The following is a 17,105-nucleotide window of genomic DNA, read 5'->3' on the forward strand; positions in this document are numbered from 1 at the left end:
ATTTGACTGTATGCATGCAATACAGTCAAACTGAAATATGGGTAGTTTCTGATGGGACATGACATGCCAAAGTAACCAGCTTTCTGTGCCGGTGATTATGGCATCCAGGATTTCCCCTGCACATCTGCTTGCCAAGATAGCTCATGCCCATTTGTTCTTATATAATGTTCTTATATTCTTCTTATGTTCTTATGTGCTAGATCTTTACTTAATCTCTTTTGTTGTGTGTTCAAGAGCTGGTTCAGGGCAGGCCTTTGTAGGAGAGCTCCCCCAAAGCCTGGGCTACCGAGCATGCCAACTGGTAGCATCTCCCTGGAGTCAGTTTAGTGCTTCTTCCAGGCCATCTTCTGCTCCTTCCCTGTTATCACTCAGAGGGGGATCTTAGGAAGAGGCAAGGACATCAGCTCAAATATTTTCCAGACCATCCTGACATCAAGCACTGACAAAGGAATGAGCAGAGCTGTTTCTTTGGGGAAGGCCCTGTGGGGAAGGGATTTGGCTCTCCATCATGCTCCCGTGATCCAAACCAGAGGCAGTGATGGGTGGTTGCTGGAAGCTGCAAGCTAAGAGCGACTGATGTAATTAGTGGTATCACATTGTGCTCGAAGCACTGCAGCCTAAGCCTACATTTTCAGCATTGCAGCAGCCAGGGCTGTGTCCCACTGGCACTGCTTCGCTGGGTGGGTCCGTCTTCCCCCCCTGCTGATGGGGCCAGTACAAGACATGGAGTAGCCGAGCCAGAAGCTCCTTCGAGCAATGTTCTTCCTTGGGGCTGTAGGATTTTAATATTCAGACCGTGCAATTCTCCAGGCTCAGGCTGTAACTACACCAAGCAAGCAGCCAGTCAAGATGCTTTTTAGGCTAGTTATAGATATAAGCACAACGTATCTCAGTAATTGGTGTCTTGTCACTGGCCAAGGCTCTTTGGATGCTGAAAACATCTCAGACTGGCTGAGTCATTGGGATGCTAGACACAGGTTTAAGCCATATATCAGCCAGGTGATCTATAGGGGAGACCACCATTTAGTAGCAGATATCTACACCAGAGACCCATTTAAGTCCAGCCTATTCTCCTAACACCTTGGTGACACAGTCTTGGGTCTTTGGAGGGGGTTTTGGATCCTGCAGCAGGGATCATCTTCTGCAATCAGGTAGGGGACAGTCACTGTGCTCCATACTCTGCCCAGGGGTACCAGGGAGGGGAACGGTGCCTTCCTGCTCTCAGGGCTTCCAGCAGCCTGTTGTTCTGCTCTGATGTCAGGAAGGCGGCTTTGCCAGGGAAATCACAAAGGCAGCCACAAGTGGGACTTAAAATAGCTCTTCATGCAAGGCGGATGGAGGGGGGAGCAGCAGGGGGAGGGCTCCGCCTGCCACATCATTGACAACTTTCAGAGGGAGGCTGAACTCTCGCCTGTCAGTACTCTGCCTCTTCCTCAGCTGAAAATCCCAGAGGAGAAGAGGGATCTGGTGCCCCTTGGATGCTGCAAACCTTCCTGGCTAGGGGGAGATTTCCAGTTGGCTGGGAGAAGGGAACAAAATCAAAGCAGCATCTTGGGGGAGAAATGGGGCCAGCCCCTCCCCATCTGGTGGCTGGGTTCGTGCTGGAGCCAAGTCCCCCTTCCCACATTCCCCCTCCTCCTGCGGCATCCTGCGGCTTTGCCTGAGATAGCAAAGGCACCGGCTCTGCAGCGCATGGCTGGCCCAGCCAAGTTCCTGCAGCCGCCAAGGTTGGAGGCTACGGGGACATACGAGGTGGCTGTTCAAGCAGGGAAAGTGGCCACCACACGGAGGGCTCTGTGGCTGTGCAGTTGGGAGGCTTTGTGCTTCCACATGCTAGGAATTACCTGGAGGCAGCATGGGCTGTGCCTATGCTGGCTTTCTTGGGAGAGGCTGGGCAAAGCATTGAACTCATCATAGCTATGCAAGCCACATCCCACCCCAAACAAGTTGGAGCTAGGGGCAGAAGCCCTGCGCTGCCACAGGAGACATCCCTTGTCACCTGCAAATCACCAAATCACCTGGATCACAGTCGGCTTCCTAGGAGGATGCAGCTCTCCAAGGAGCTCTGTGGGGCAATTTTCTAACCCAACAGGTCACACCAGAGCTCTCCCATCCTGTCATCTCTACCGGGGTGCTTCAAATCCAGTGCATTTTTCCCTCCCACAGCAAATATCAGTGGTGAAGGAAAGCTCTGGGTTGAGGCTGAGTTGGTTGGCTGGACTCCTTTTCTCAGCCAGCAGGTTGTTCGTCCTGTTCAAAAGTAGGTGCATAGAGCTGGTGGGACAAAACACCTTCAGGAGCTGCCTATCTCCCTTGCACTGTATGGGAGCCTAGAGAAGGCACTTTGTTATCACTAATTTTGAGATGCGTGAAGTTAAACGCCAACACATCTCCCTTGTGTCTGAGTTGAAGAGACATCCTTTGGAGGGTTGCCAGCCTGGGGCCCCTCCTAACGCACACAGCTGTGGTAGCAGGAGCAGTTTATGGCTCATACGTGTACCACTAACTGCATGCCTTTCCAGGAACAGCCAGCAAATAAATGGCCTTGAAGCTCCCTGCTCCTGCTCTCTGCAGGCTGGCAAATCCAGGACTGATATTCCACCCCTCTCTCCAACCAGGTTTTTTTTTTTTCCCTTTTCTTTTGCCAAGTTGCAACCTGTGTCTTGTAGGTGTGCTGATCCTTGTCTTATAAATATTCAGCGTCTGCTGTAGGAGCCTTTGGGCTGAAGCATGTCACATAGCAAGAATCCTGACTTTGCTGTGCACAGAGCGTTACAGGAGCTTCCTTGACCCACCTCCCAGAGGTATAATGCTCCAATACTGTATGCTTGTGTCCTTAAATCGAATGCTTCAGCCAGAAAAACCTTTGACAGATCAGGGCTGAGGTGGTTTGCATTAGTGGCTTGCTGCATGGGGAGGGCAGGCTTTGAAAAAAACTTCTGGTACAGAGACGTGATGAAGCACCTTATCTTCATCTGCTCTGAGATATGGCATCTACCTTCTACATGACTCCATCAATGCACCTTCTCCTTCCCTACCCCGCTGCCGTCCCAGACACAAAGCTGCCCTCAGTCTGCACCATCTGGTTCATGTTTCTTGCACTCCCAGCAATGCCAAACTTGCCCTGGCTCTGCTAACCTGTTCCAGCCTTGCTGCTGGATGCTCTTCTTTGGCAAAGTGGTTGAACACATGACTGAACATTACTCATTGCAATGGGACATGTGTGCATGCTTAGCTCAAACATGCTGTTCCAGCCTTTCGCCTATTTGGGGCCCTAATTTGAAGATTCCACATGCATCTGTTATTACCCCACAACTCTAAGCTCATGCTATGCTGCAGCCAACTTTCTGCTTTGGATTAAATTTACCAGGGGTTAAATAAGATCACTGCTCTTCTCCATCCCATGATCCAGCCTGGGATTTGGACATAGAGAGCAGCATAACTCTTAGGCTGCCTTATCCTATGTCTTCAGCCTCCCTGACCTCTAGTCTAGGGACTATCTTGCCTGAATCATCCTCACTCAAACTCCCCCTCAAGTTTCCCATAAAATAGCGCACTTTGGAGAAGTGCTTTTATAATATGTGTCTATATGCGTGTGTGCTCAGAAGAAGCGCTTTTATAATATGTGTCTATATGCGTGTGTGCTCAGATCTCACCCTAGGAGGGTGGCAGGTATTATCGCAAATGCCTCTTGGCTCTTGTTCCACCTCTGGGTAGCTACAGTCTCTTGCAATTTATCATGAATTAAGTATCCCCGCCCCTGTGCTCTCCTTCACCCTCCACTTGCCTTTCAGAGGAATGCACTGGCCTTGTGCCTCCGGGCTGCGATTTAACGGCAACTCATGCTGCATCTGCAGATAGATACTCAGCACTGTAAAATACAGCATTGTTTTTTCTTCTCTGAATGGCCCTGGGCAGAGCAGCTGTAGCGTAACTCACTGCCTCCGTGCAAGGTGCATGTCCTCCAGCTCCGTGTTGGGGCGATGGATGGGGCTGACCCCTTGACATCTGGCTGTACAGGGCTTGGAGGATACAGAAGAACACAGAGTTGCTGCTGCTGCTGCTGCAAAGGCAAGTCATCAGTATGAGGTAGCTTGTGGGGGGGGTTTCATGGGGAATAATGGGTTCAGCATTCAGGAACTGTTTTGCTCCTGATGCTGCCGCAGTCTGCCACGGCTCCGTCTGGGCAAGAGCCTGTTAAATGCTTAAGCACCTCTTGCAAAGTGCCATGTGCCCTCAACTACTGGCAGGATGAGACTGCGTCCATATTCATGCTGTTAATATTCAAGGTTACTAATATAATCTTCTCTATTTCTCAGTCAGGATTGCCAATGACCAAGGAAGATTGGTCCTAATTTCCCGTCATACCCTCATTGCTTTTTCCTTGCCTATGCCAAGAGCATGTGGAACAGCAGTCCTATTGCCAGCATGCAGAAGCAAGCCACTTCCCACTGCCTTAATTACAAAACCCCTTGCAGACAGGAACTCAGGAATGGCCAAGTGGTTAAACATAAGGTCCCTCATCTATGCTTCTGTCCCGTCTCTAGGAGTTGCCATCAGCAGATGTGGATAGAGTGTATAAACAGAGCAAGCGCAGAGATAGCCTCACTTGCATCACTCATCCAGCTGCAGGAATTTGTGTCTTCCTGAGCCAGTGAAACCAGTTGAAACTCCAGCATGTCCTGGATGCATTTATTTGCACTTATTGGAATCATTTGTTTTGTATGTGATGTCTTTGTTTTCTAGAAAGAGGGTGCATGGCAGCTGAGTCTCATGAGTCTCAAATACATTAATTTTGTACATGCTCAGGTGCGTGGCTCATTCATCTGAACATGTTCTCCTCTGTGTGCTGAGGGAGCGAAACTGCACAGGGATGGGCACTGTTGTTGTCCTTGTACAATGACCAGAAGGAAATATCCACGAGGAGGAAAATAACTATCAAAGACGACCAGTGCAAATGATGCAGGAAAGGTGCATTGCAGGACTGATCTGTTCAGGGTGGTTGCAGGCAGGTACAAGCTTGGCCATTCAGCATGACTTGTAGCATAGGAAGACTAGCTTATTTGTAGCTTGTTTTGGGCAAACCCATGGTGCTTGGTTACATGCCAGCTATTCCTCATACCCACCTAGAGTCAGGCCAGCTGGGTCCTACACCCAGACATCGAGGATCAAAACCCATTTTCCCTGTGCTGCTCCTTGGTTCTTCCGTCTACAGAAGGTGCTGAGATTCCTTTGGGTGTGCAAAGAAGCTGCCGCCAGAATGCAAAACTTTCCCCCCTTCTCCCAGCTGAGGGAAAAGTGCCTGTGCAGGAAGATGCTCTGAGGATCAGGGCACGCTTCCCTTCCTTCTTGATCTGGTGTCCCCTTTGGGTTGTTGTTGAGGTGTTTGGTGACCACATGGCATGTGGAGCAGCCTCCAAGTCCTCCAAATCCTTGCAGGGCTTGTGGCCAGTGCCTAGAGAGGTAGGACATGGACTTGTTGCACAGCAAGGTGACATCATGGCATGATTTGGAGTATGATCTTCACTTGTTTGAAGTTTTGGACCTCAGGCCTGCTCCCTCTGGGATGGGAGTTCAGGGTAAACTAGTCTTATTTCTGGTTTTCCGACTATCCAAAGGGAATAAGCTGAGAAGGTCTGCTCATTTCTGACATGCATCGTTTGTGTCTGTAGTATCTAAAATGGTTAGTGTTCATCACCCCTTCCACACTCCCCCAGCTCACCTGAGAGAGGGATTTATTCTGGCTGGTTTATCATCTGTAAATCTCCTTGGTTGACTCCATTTTGCATGTTAACAAGAAACAAGCACTTTATAATAACTGCAGAGATTAAACTCTGAATGGACTCTCAAACCATTAACCTGAAGGAAATGTAACAATAAATTAAACATATTAATGAAGCTGTACTACAAGCTCTGAATTTGTTGGGTAAATTGTACAGTTATTAACAATGAACCCAACTTAATGTAATCCATCATCAGGGAGGTTTGAGAGGTGCGGGGTGTGGATGGATTCCTGCAGTCCTTCTCCATCCCTGTGTCAGGATGGAGGTATGTTGGGGTTCTTGTGTGGCTAACCAGTGTAGTCATCCTTAGATCAAGCACCTGAAGTGAAATTTCACCCAGATAGATGCACCTGTCTTCAGCCTTACCTAGGAGAACTTTTGTGTGGCTGCCATGTGTTGTTTGGGGAGCAAAAGATGTTGAACTGTTTGCAGGGTGTTGTTGCACACTCCCTGTAAAAGAAGCATGTGGTGGCAGGGCAGACATCTCAAAAAGGGTGTTTTTGCAGGTGGTGTTACCTTTTCCATGGATTGTGCTGTCCTGGTCCTTGCTGGGAAAAGGACCTGGTGGTGGTATTTGTGATGGGCCCTAGGAACTGGTCTCCATTGCCTCACGTCCTCCACCTGATTCACATCCCCTGTCACATACAAAGATCTTTTGGTGTGTTGGTGCTATTCAATCATGCCAGGTAGGCTGCAGATGGACAAGGCTGAAGCAGAAACTCGTGACACCAAGCCGAAACCTGTGACAACACGACACCATATTATTCCTCCAAAACCTTGCCACATTTCTTCCCCATGTGCACAGGAAACCACAGCCATCAAGTCCTATGGTGTCTGAGGAAAGAAGCAGAATGTGCTTCATTTTGCTGTGACACTAAGAAAAACAGGGTGCTCTCCTGGAGCAATGGGATGTAGCACCATGTATCAGGGAGCGCAGCACGTGGGTAAACACACTCATGAATGCTGTGTCTCCCTGGCAGTGCAGGTGGCTGCTAATTTGAACAGTATCCACTATTTGAATGAAGCCAGCAGGGGTGAGGAACAGGGATTTGTCATTTCTAGGAGGCGGCTTTGGATCCTTGCCAGCTCGGCAGGGTTGGGAGCAGCTCCTCTCCTCCAAAGCAGCAGCTGCAGAGCCAGTCCCAGCCAGAACCTCCCCTGTGCATGGGGGTGCTCACAGTAAACGGTGGAAAATAAGGTTGGGAGAAACTTGAGAGCTTGTCTAGACAATCCCCCTGAAGGCAGGATCAACTCTACCTGTATCCCCCTTGACAGAAGCTTCTCTAGCCTGTTCATCAAACTTCCAGGCTCTCCAGACAAGCTGTCCCATGTCTCCTTTACCCTTTCTCCAACATCGAAAGCCAGCCTCCCTACTGTTATCCACAGACTACCCACACCAGACACGGCGAAAGGTTTATTCTCTTCTTTTTTTCTCCTCCACATTTGAAGATAATTATCCTGCTTCCCCTCCATCTTCTCTAAACAGCCCCGGTTCCTCCTGCCTTGCCACGTAAGTTCAGGTTCCCCAGGTCCCCCATGAATCTTGTCCTCTTCAACTGGCCTCCTGAAGTGCCCCACTCATGGCCTCAGCAGTACCATCAGGGCAGCTGGACTGTGCCACACGCTCACAAGCCCACGTGCCTGTTGTCCCTCGCAGCAGAGGAGCTGTATCTCCTGCAGCAACCCAGCACTGTTGCAGGAGACTTAAGCACATTGTGTACGCTACCTCCCCTGCCTCAGTCCTGCAAAGTCGCCGAGTCCGTGCCCCCCTTGTCTGCCTCTGTGCACTCAGTTATTGTCACCTGAGAGTATTTGCCCTCCCTGAGTTCAATCCCATTTCTTTTTCTGAACCATTTCTTCAATTCATCCAGATCATTTTGTGTTCCAAGCTCTGCTCTCCAGAGTGCTCACAGCCTTTCCTGATTTAACAAGCTTCTTCCTTTATCCTGGTCATTCAGGGAAATATCAACTAATCCTAGCCAAAGGGCTTGGGCATGTCTTCCCCCAGCTCCCAGTAGCTTGATGCACCCTACAAAAGCTCAGGCTGCCTTATGTTGCTCTGGAGTAACTCCGGGACATGGTGTAGTGGTGGTCTTGGCCGTGTTAGGTTTATGGTTGGACTCAAAGATCTTAAAGGTCTTTTCCAGCCTATACGATTCTGTGATTCTGTGATTCTGTGGATCTAGTGTTCTGAAAATTAGGCATTGAATTCCCAGGGGTAGCAGATGGGTGATATTTCTTGAAGATTATTCACCTACATATGCTTTCCCCTGCATCTCTTTATGGGAAGGACTCCTTCTCTCACCACCAGTATCCTATGGCATCCTATGGCATCCTATGGCATCCTATGGCATCCAGGACTCTGTCCTGCGCAGAATGAATACCCCATGAGCAGGATCCGCGAGGCAATGAACAAGCGTGGCAGGATGGTTTTGAAGCAGGCAAGTGGATCCGGGTCAGGGAATTCTCCTGTACGTTTGGTCCTGCAAAGTAATGGAGAGTTTTCCTCGGCAAGGTGCCAAACACCCTTTGAAGTGTCAATCACATCATTTGGCATTGATTTTTCTTTTAAGGTCTCCTTGCTGCTCCCCTCCCAAGAGCCAGGCTTTCCTCTGACAGGCAGTCTTGCGTGGGAATTTTGAGGCTGTGCAATGCAAAGTGTTGCAGAGACCTGCACTGGACTTGGGTTCTTGCAAATGGGGTGATCCCTGCTCCCCATATGAGCGTGCTGCCATACGCTGCTGCTGCCCTGGCTATTAACTGTACGTCATACCAGCACAGGCTTGGGTGCATGGTCCTGGGGGCATTTCTTGTAAGGGGATGGAGTTTAGCAGATGATTTTGCCATCAGTGCTGTGGGACGGGCTGAGCAAACCTTTCACATGGCACAACACTGGGATTTTCCCCACGTCCTTGGATTTTGGTTTCAATATTTTTTCTTTTTGTGTCTAAGGTTTTGCTGGACTTACCAGCAAGTGTTTATATCACTGTCCTCTCCGAGATACATTTAAACTCCTCTCTTCACATCTTGTAACAGGGATTCTACTTTTACTTAAGTGGTAGATGTCTCTGCATTTAAATCATGATGTTTTTTTCCAGGACTGACAGCTGGGAAGTGCTAGGTGGCTTCAGCTTTATAATTACCTCTGCCTGTCTTATCTGTGTGTTCATGCGCACACACACGTGCAGTTGTGCGCCAAGCTGAAGAGGAAGCAGGGAATGCAAGCAACAGCTGGATCCAGTATGTGACAAGTCAGGAGGAATTGTTTTTCTTTAAACATCTTTTTATGTGCATCTCAGTGCTGCCCTTCCCGGGTGCGGCATCGCAAGAATGAATAACCCCAGAAATCCTCGGCCTATTTGGAAAAAACGGAGATTTGTTAAATATTGGTTCTGCCTGTACGAACTTGTCTCCTGCCTTGGTATCATGTATCATGGCAGAGGTCCGCAGGGGCTGGGCTGATGGGACTCATGTGAGGAGGATGCCTTCAAGTTAATCTTTGCGGCTGGCAAGGCAGAACGGCGCTTGGAGATGGCTGGGACTAGGGATTGAACCAAAATGTGCTTGTTGCAGAAATCCTCTGCTTGCCACTGTTCCTTGCACCGCTGTATCCCTTGTACTCCCTGCTCCATCTCAGCTGTATTTCCTGATTTTGAACTGAAAATGTCCAAGGAGCCTTCTATCGCAAAGACACTTCAATTTTCCATTTTCAGGCATGTACCCAGCACACAGATGTCTGCTGGCCAGAGAGACTTGGTCCCTGTGGCTGCCTGGGCAGGTACAAGCTGGGGAGAGGAGGAGTGAGATTTTGGGAATGAGGGCTTTCACCATCAACCTGAGATCCCAGGAAAGAGCTGTGGTGGAGCAAGGTTCGAAGAGGCCTCAGCTCGTAGTCTGTTTCCTTTTCCTTTTAATGTGTTTGCTCTCTAATGTGTGTTGACACAGTAAATACACATGTTTGTACAAACATCCCAGCAGAGGGTTGCTTTGAAAGCCCCTTGCAGGGGATGGGAAATGTGCGTGGCAGATGTTGGGAGGCAACCCACTGCCTGGTACGCACCGCTTCTGCCAGCGATGTTGGAAATGGTCCCCATCAGGAGGAACATGATGGGACAACGTGAGGCAGAGGATGTTTTGCTTGGATTTTTTGGACTGCTGCAGAGAGACAGGGGAGCTCAGTGCTGGTCAGGTGCAGAAAGGTGTCCCTTACCGATTGCTAAGTGTTGCATTGGGGATCCAAACCGTTACTGAGTACATGCTGATGGTGAGAAAAACATTGACAAGTGTGGGGAGAGAGGTCCCCAAGGGGAACTGGACAGAGCTCCCCTGAGTAAGGCATTTGCATGTAGATGAAGCAGAGACTTGTGGGAAATGATGGACAGACCCAGTGCTTTTTAAGAGGCACTCCCAAAAATACCTTCTAACCAAGTTAGTACAGTGCAGCACTTGGTGTTGAATGGGGCAGCAGGGAACTTGGCCATAACCAGGTTCTTCCAGGTTCCTTCATGGCTGATTAATGTGCTTTTGCACCCCAAGCTATGCTTACGGTTGCCTGTGGCATCTTATTTCCAACCATAAAGTGCAGGAACCAGGGTCATGGGGGCCTGCAAATGGGTTTAAGTTTGAAAACTGACCCCATTGGGATTCAAAGACTCATGAGCTACACATGGGCCCGTATGGTTTCACAGACCAAATTCCAACACTATGGAGCTGGCTATATCCTTCGTCATATATGAATAGGATGCCTCTCTACTGGCCACAAGCTGCTCAAGATTGAGGCTTAACACAAACAAGGTGGAGGTGATTTTAGAGAGTACAGAGCGTATTACACAACTTCTCTGGTTAAAGGCATACACTCAACATAGGTTTGTCTGAGCAGTCTATAAGCACTCTTACCACTCCCAATCAATTAACAGACTCTTTTTACCCTTGATATACTGCGAATTGGCCACCTTGCTATACTGCAGCAGTGTGATATAACTGGGAAACCATGAATTCATGGGAAGCTCCAGCTCGGACAAGGCATGTATGCGTGTAACAAGGATGGTGGTTGCAAATCCTTTGTTTCCTACTGCAGCTCTGCACTAATAGCAAGCTCTGTTAGCTCTTGCCTGCAAGCTGCCCAGTGGCCAGTTTTCTGCTCATCTAAAAGAAGAGACAGCTCTATGTCTGCAGCTCTTCTAGCTCTGCAGGAGTTGGTTCATAGTTGTGTAATAGCACAGCATCCCAAGATAGACAGAGATCAAAGTGCAGTTCTTCAACCTTCCTCTTGTAATATGACATGCTGAGCAAACAAACGCTGCCCTCAAAATTAAGCATTTCTGTAATAAACCATCCACACACCTTTTCCCACACGGACAGCAAGGAAAGGGTGGATGGCCCATTTGTGAGACATGCCAGACAGTCGCTCAGGCTGAAATTTGTCTTACCTAATGCTGGTCATCAGCATTGAATCAAAATGAGTTGCCTTTTATAGATAATGGAGAGAGACTGGCATCTCCAGAAAGCAATTCACTCCATCTGCCTGAGACACCTATTTAGGATGGCACAAATCGCCCCGTGGTGAAACCTGTCTCTTTCCATTGACTAGAGGGGAAGCCTGCCTGACTCATTAGGCGAGATGTCTAATTTTCGGGAAGACCATGTTAAACAAGATGAATCCCGCGTTTAATGCATGCCTGGAAGGCACGCAGGTAACTGGTGACAGCAAGACGTCTCTGGAGCCAGACAGAGCGGGGCTGCTCAGTCCTCATCCATTTCTTTTCAGGTTGGTTTAGTTTGCCCCTCCTCAGTCTTTGCATCCGAAATATTCCACTTTGAGCTGGGTTACTAGAAGTGGCACCTTGTTTTGTCATGGTCTGGGGAGCAGATGGGAACACTGTTGGGAGAAACACAGGATGTGAAGGGCTTCTGCCACTTTGCTCCATCCTCAACACAAGTCCTTCCTGTGCTGCCCAGACTTTGTAAGGAATGGAGATTTCACTGCTCCCGTTTTCCAGATGGGACACTCGAGGCACAAAATGGGATGAGAGACAGCAAAGGGCACTCGTGGGACTGGCACAGGACTTGACCTCCTGCACGTCCTGATGCTCCTCTCAGACACCAGGGATTATGGCTGGCTGTGCATATGGACTTGGGACTTCTCACTGCTGCTTTCCTCCCTAGGTGAAGCTGGAAAGCCAAAGGGCAGTTTTTAACCATGGATGGGACATGGCAAAGCTCTTTGTTGCTGGCCAGGAACACACAACTAATGCACTAATGAGGCCGTAAAGGTGGGGTTTGGGGTCTGAATTAGCTGTCTCCAATCCCACCAAAGTCCCCTTGCTTATATTTCCTAGGAGTTGGCTTCAGATCTTCAGAGAAACAGGAATTTGGAAATTTATCCCACCTCGTTGTCACCCCTGTCGCCTTTGGGGTTTTTTCCTCTCCCAGACCCCTAGCTGCCCCTCAAAGCCCTCCTGTGCCAGGACATGCCACCAGCTTGTGGATCATTTTGGATCGTTTCTCCATCGGGGAAGAACTGACATTGCCTGTCCTAAAATCCCCAAAGTCCTGTGCCAGTATGCTGGGGGCTTGGAGCAAATCCTGGGCAGCAGCCTGTGGGACAAGGCTCTCCTTTGCTCATTGGAAACTCTGATGGGGAGACAGGGCAGGATGAGACCCACCCCAAAGCATTGCTCCAGTGCTAAGGCGTCTCAGGGAGTTGGGATTCCTATAGGGGACCCACTCCATATAGCTGCTGACACCCTGTGGCTGTCGGAAAGAAATGCAGTGACTTTCACAGAAGGGTTGGGCAAATTTGGGTTTGAAAAATGTGCTTCCAGGAAAAAGAAAAAAGCGACTGTTCTCGGAAGAAAAAAAAAAAAAAAAAGGAAACAAATCCCCCAGATGCTTCCCAGCTGTGCTTTTTAGTGCTACCACAGGGACAAAGGTGGCAGCTGGCTGGCTGGCAGCCTGCTTGTGGCTGTCTCTGCTCCGTGCCCAAGGCCATGGGCCGAGGGCAAGAAGCTTTGAAGAGCTCCCAGTTTGGGGGATGGGTGGGGGAAGGCAACTGCAAACAAAGATATAGGACACGGCCACCTCCTCACCAAAAAAACTTCTTTAACTCTTTCTCCTTCCTACTCTGTGTCCCTCCTCTTGTAGATTGTTTGCCACCAACTGCCAAGATGCTTCCACGTAGAATAATATTTTCCCCTCTATTTTCTTGCCCAGCTGCCAAGAGATCTGTGTTACAAACACAAGTTTCTCCCTTTTATAAGCAACCATGTAGTCCTCCTCCAGGAGAGCGTAACAAAAGCAGAGAAAAAAATATAAGAAAAAGGAGAGGCATGATCATCTCTGCTTCTCAACACAAAGCAGGGGGAGGGGGGGGTTGTTGGCCCAGGACAAAATTGGCAGTGTAATAAGTTTTAGCTTTAGCCTTTGAAGATGAGAGAAGAAGCAGTCGATTGTCATAAAGGGAGCAGGCATGTCTCTTTAAACCACAAAGCCTGCAAAGATAGCCTGGAATCCCAAAAATAAAGGCTTTACACTGCCTTCCTCTGTCACTCCCGGACAGAAATAGTAGTCCAGTGGGAACCATTACAGCCATGATGAGAAGCGCCAGTCTGCTCTGATGAATGCAGCTGGGCCCAGAAGGGTGCAGGAGGCGGGAGGAGGTCGGCTCCTGGCTCCTGGGGCAGCTGGTCGGGCTCTGGTCTCCATCACCCGGACTGGCATTGCCTGCGGAGGCGAGCCCTGCACTGGGGACATGGCTCTTCCCTCCTGGTATGGAAATGAAGCACCTGAGCCAATGCAGGATTGCTCCCCATGGCCTGTTTTGTTGCCTGTCCTTTGTCTTGCCCTGTTTTAAACGTCCCAAGAAGGGCCGGAGGGCTCAGGCTGAGTTCAGGGCTGTGAATGACGCCAGTGTCCCAGGAGGCACCAATGCAGGGTTTTACGGCACATCCATCTCTGTGTAACGGAGCTGTGCCTCCTGCACACCTTTGTGGACATGTCCCCCCTCTTTGGGACAGCTGGTGGCCTGCTTTCATCACTGTAAACTGCTCTGAGAGTGCTAAAATTCAGTCCTGGGGACTGTATGGTGCAGGGCCCGGCCAAAAAAGGGCAGGATGAGACCACCAGCTAGTGAAGGAAGCCCTTTCAGATGGCCCTGGGGCTGGCACGGGGACAGTGGGTGGCAGTGGGGACAGTGGGTGGCAGTGGGACAGCTACTGCAGCTGCGCCATCTGCTGCACACGTAGAGAAGCTTCGGCCAAAAAAGGAGCATTTTGGGCTAGAAGTGACCAAAGTGATTGATAGCCTGTCCCAAACCCCTTCTTCTTCCCCCTCCTTTTGTGCTGGACACACAGGCATTGCCGCTCGCCTCCTCTACTTTTTTTGCCATCTCCCATGGACCAAGAAAACCTTGGATGTAACTTAGTAAGGGTTGGTTAAGTAACTATTAAAAAGCCTTTTTTTCTCCCCTTCTGTCTTATGAGGGACATCTGTAGAGAGAGAAGAAAACAAGCAAGTTCCAGGCACTCGTAAATCTGTTTTCCCGAGGGCTCTGTGAAGAATCCTCAAAGGAGTGTGAAGATCTCCAAACCTGAGATTACTGTGTTTTGATTCAGTTTCGTGAAACTTATCCAATTTCACCACAACAAAACCTCAGAAACATGGAAGACTTTCCCTCAAAAGGAGATCAAGCTTTGGGAAAGAGTGAGCAAATGGTAATTCCAGTAAGGGGTCTGTTTTCAAGCAAATCCTCAATATTGCAGATGTTTCAAGCTGTTGTTTGGATAAAGATCAGTGTATACCTCAAAATGCATGGCGTTTTGCATATTATATCTCCCTGACTTGGAATTTCACTAAATAACACCCCAAACTTTGGGAATATGAAACACCAGCACTAACCCACTCTGGCAGGACTTTAAGGAAAAGGAGTTTCTCCTCCTTTGGAGGTTTGAGGTCCTGTTTCTTTTCTTGCAGTCACCAGTCCCCATTAGTTCCTCTGGAGTCCCTGCTGTTACTCGTGTGTAAATCTGGAGTACCCTCAATTACTCCAACACAAATCTGGGGGTGATCACAGAAATAACTGGTTGCTCTTAGGAGTGAGATTCTGCTGAAGCCCGAGCCATTGCTTCAGTGAAAGGGGGGGGGTTAAGCTCTTACATCCTTCATCATTCAACTGCTGTACCACCATCTGTGCTGTGTGGCTATGGAGGGGTGCCTTGGTTAGGACCCTGCTTGGAGGCAACCTGTGCAAGGACAAAGCCAGGAGAGCCGTGTGAACCGAGGGGAAAAACAGCACAGATGAAAGGGGGAGTAATTATGCATCTCAATACCCTCCCTCCCAAGCAGGCTTGGCAGGTATATCTGATCCCTGAGTCTTTTGTGTCATGACTGGCACTTGTTGTATTGACGCTGAACCCCTGACCTTGCTTTGTCTTGCACCACGACCTTAGGTCAAAATGGCTTTGGGTAGAGTTTCATTGCCTGGGTTACCTCGAGGTCCCAGAAGAAAGTGATCCCTCGTCTCCTGTGAGTGACACGCTCTTGCTGTCTCTCCCTGGCCCATGGGAGATAGGTGAGGGCTATGGAGACACGAGAAGATCATGCCCAGGCTATTCTTCCATCACTTTCCCATCACCAAAGTTTCAGCTGGCTTTGCTGCGTGCTCCCTGCCTTGCCTGACATGTTCAGGGTAGTGGAGAAGATCCTGTTTGGGCACCCCAGGGACTTCAAACACAGCAGTGTTTCCATGAGCATCTCTGGGAAGCAGCCCTGGGCTTTTTCCCAAATTCTGCTATCCAAGCACGCAACTGCAGCAGTAGTGTCTGGGGTACGGTTTCTACTCTGCTAGCGACCACCACAGGAGCGTTTGCACTTTGTCCTCCGAAGTTTTCAGGCAGGACCTGTTTATTGCTCTCCACTGATATATGGCCAGGCATGAGACGCTTGTACAGAGGTAACGAGCTGAGGTAAATAGCAAGCCACAGACCTTTAGCTGATGGAGGACTCCTGCAACTCCTCATGGGATGCTACTTTTAGAGCTCAGACATCTCCATCTCTTACATTAGAAGAAAGGTGACTAGCTGTCTTGCCTCAGACATTGCTCTGGTACTTTGAAAAGTAAATAAAGGGTTTGGGGGAAGATATGGGGCACCAAGTGAGTTGCAGATCTGCAAGTTGGGCCTGTTGGAAGGATAGTGCCTCTTCTTAGCTCTGCTCTGACTTCCCTGCTGGGCTGTAGTCCTTGTATATCACTTGGCTTAGCCAAACCATTCCTAGAGATGGTCCATCAGGGCCTCCTTTGTGCTCAGCTTTTCCAGGCTCTCTGCTTTCTGAATGTCCCTACGTTTCATATTTCACCAGCAGTTCCGCCGGGCGAGAGGTTTTTGGGCCTCTTCAATGCTACGGGATCGTTGTAGACTTATGAAAGCCATTCTAACTCCTTTGATGGGGCAACTTAAACTGCCCAACAGCTTGATCTAGGATCTGATTCCCAGCTCAGCAGCCAGGCCTCAACCTGAATGGCTCAGGCAGCCTTCCTCCTCTTCCAGGAATCCCCTGCCCCTGTCTAAGTGGAATAATATGTCAGCACTCACCTGCTAAATCCCTCTGGCTCTCTTAATTCTCTCTTGATCGTGCCTTGTGCCTTGCCCTCTGTGCCATACAGCTCCTTTAGGACAGTTCCCAGCAGACCTCCTAATCCTTTTAAGTGCACATGGAGGGCTCTGTTTCCTCCGTGGGGTGGTCAGCTTCGCTCCCATAGACCTGGGTTGATATACAGACCATAGACCTGCGCTTGGCTGGGAGGAATCACTCTCTGCCATCCTCAACCGCTACGTTTCTACCTTGTGTCTCTTTGTACACGGAGACTATACGCTGGTGGTCCTGGCTGGTGATTTACTGGTGTTGAAAATGTGCCTACTGTGCCATTATTTTTAAATGTATTTGAATTACTTTTAGATAATTCAGTCAAGGGCTTTGCATACACATTTGGCTATTTCTGATTGATGTACAAGGAACCCCTGTGATTAAGGGACTGGAGATACGTGATATTCTTACACTATCGGAGGTAATAATTACTTCACTTCCACAATAATTTTCATTTGAAGATTTCCAATACCAATCAATTTTTACTCTCCCCAGCCCTCTCCGGAGGTGCCCCTAAGAATGATCTGAGAGCCACGAGTGTGTGTGATCATACAATACGCTGTTTTCCCCCGTGTCACTCTCTAAGCTGAGGGATGCACAGTGATGCCTGCTACTTTGGTGGTATTTTTTGAGTCTATACTTCATAGCTCAAGAACGTCCATTTAACCTTTCCTGCAGCTG

General features: G+C 49.2%; 1 protein-coding gene across 4 annotated transcripts in view; it reads left to right on the top strand.

Annotated features, from left to right (window-relative positions):
• PLXNA4 (plexin A4) overlaps positions 1 to 17,105 on the top strand; it is a 434,060-nt gene that overhangs the window by 169,287 nt on the left and 247,668 nt on the right. Inside the window, exons 3-4 of one of the 4 annotated variants that reach the window (XM_075491511.1) lie at positions 8,736 to 8,759; positions 11,530 to 11,550. The exons of 2 other annotated variants lie outside the window; for them this stretch is intronic. In XM_075491511.1, the coding sequence (XP_075347626.1) occupies positions 8,736 to 8,759; positions 11,530 to 11,550 (45 nt within the window). The remainder of the gene's footprint in view (positions 1 to 8,735; positions 8,760 to 11,529; positions 11,551 to 17,105) is intronic. One more of the 4 variants, XM_075491510.1, reaches the window with a different exon arrangement.

This window comes from Mycteria americana, chromosome 1, assembly GCF_035582795.1.
Source record: "Mycteria americana isolate JAX WOST 10 ecotype Jacksonville Zoo and Gardens chromosome 1, USCA_MyAme_1.0, whole genome shotgun sequence".
Classification (NCBI taxonomy): domain Eukaryota; kingdom Metazoa; phylum Chordata; class Aves; order Ciconiiformes; family Ciconiidae; genus Mycteria; species Mycteria americana.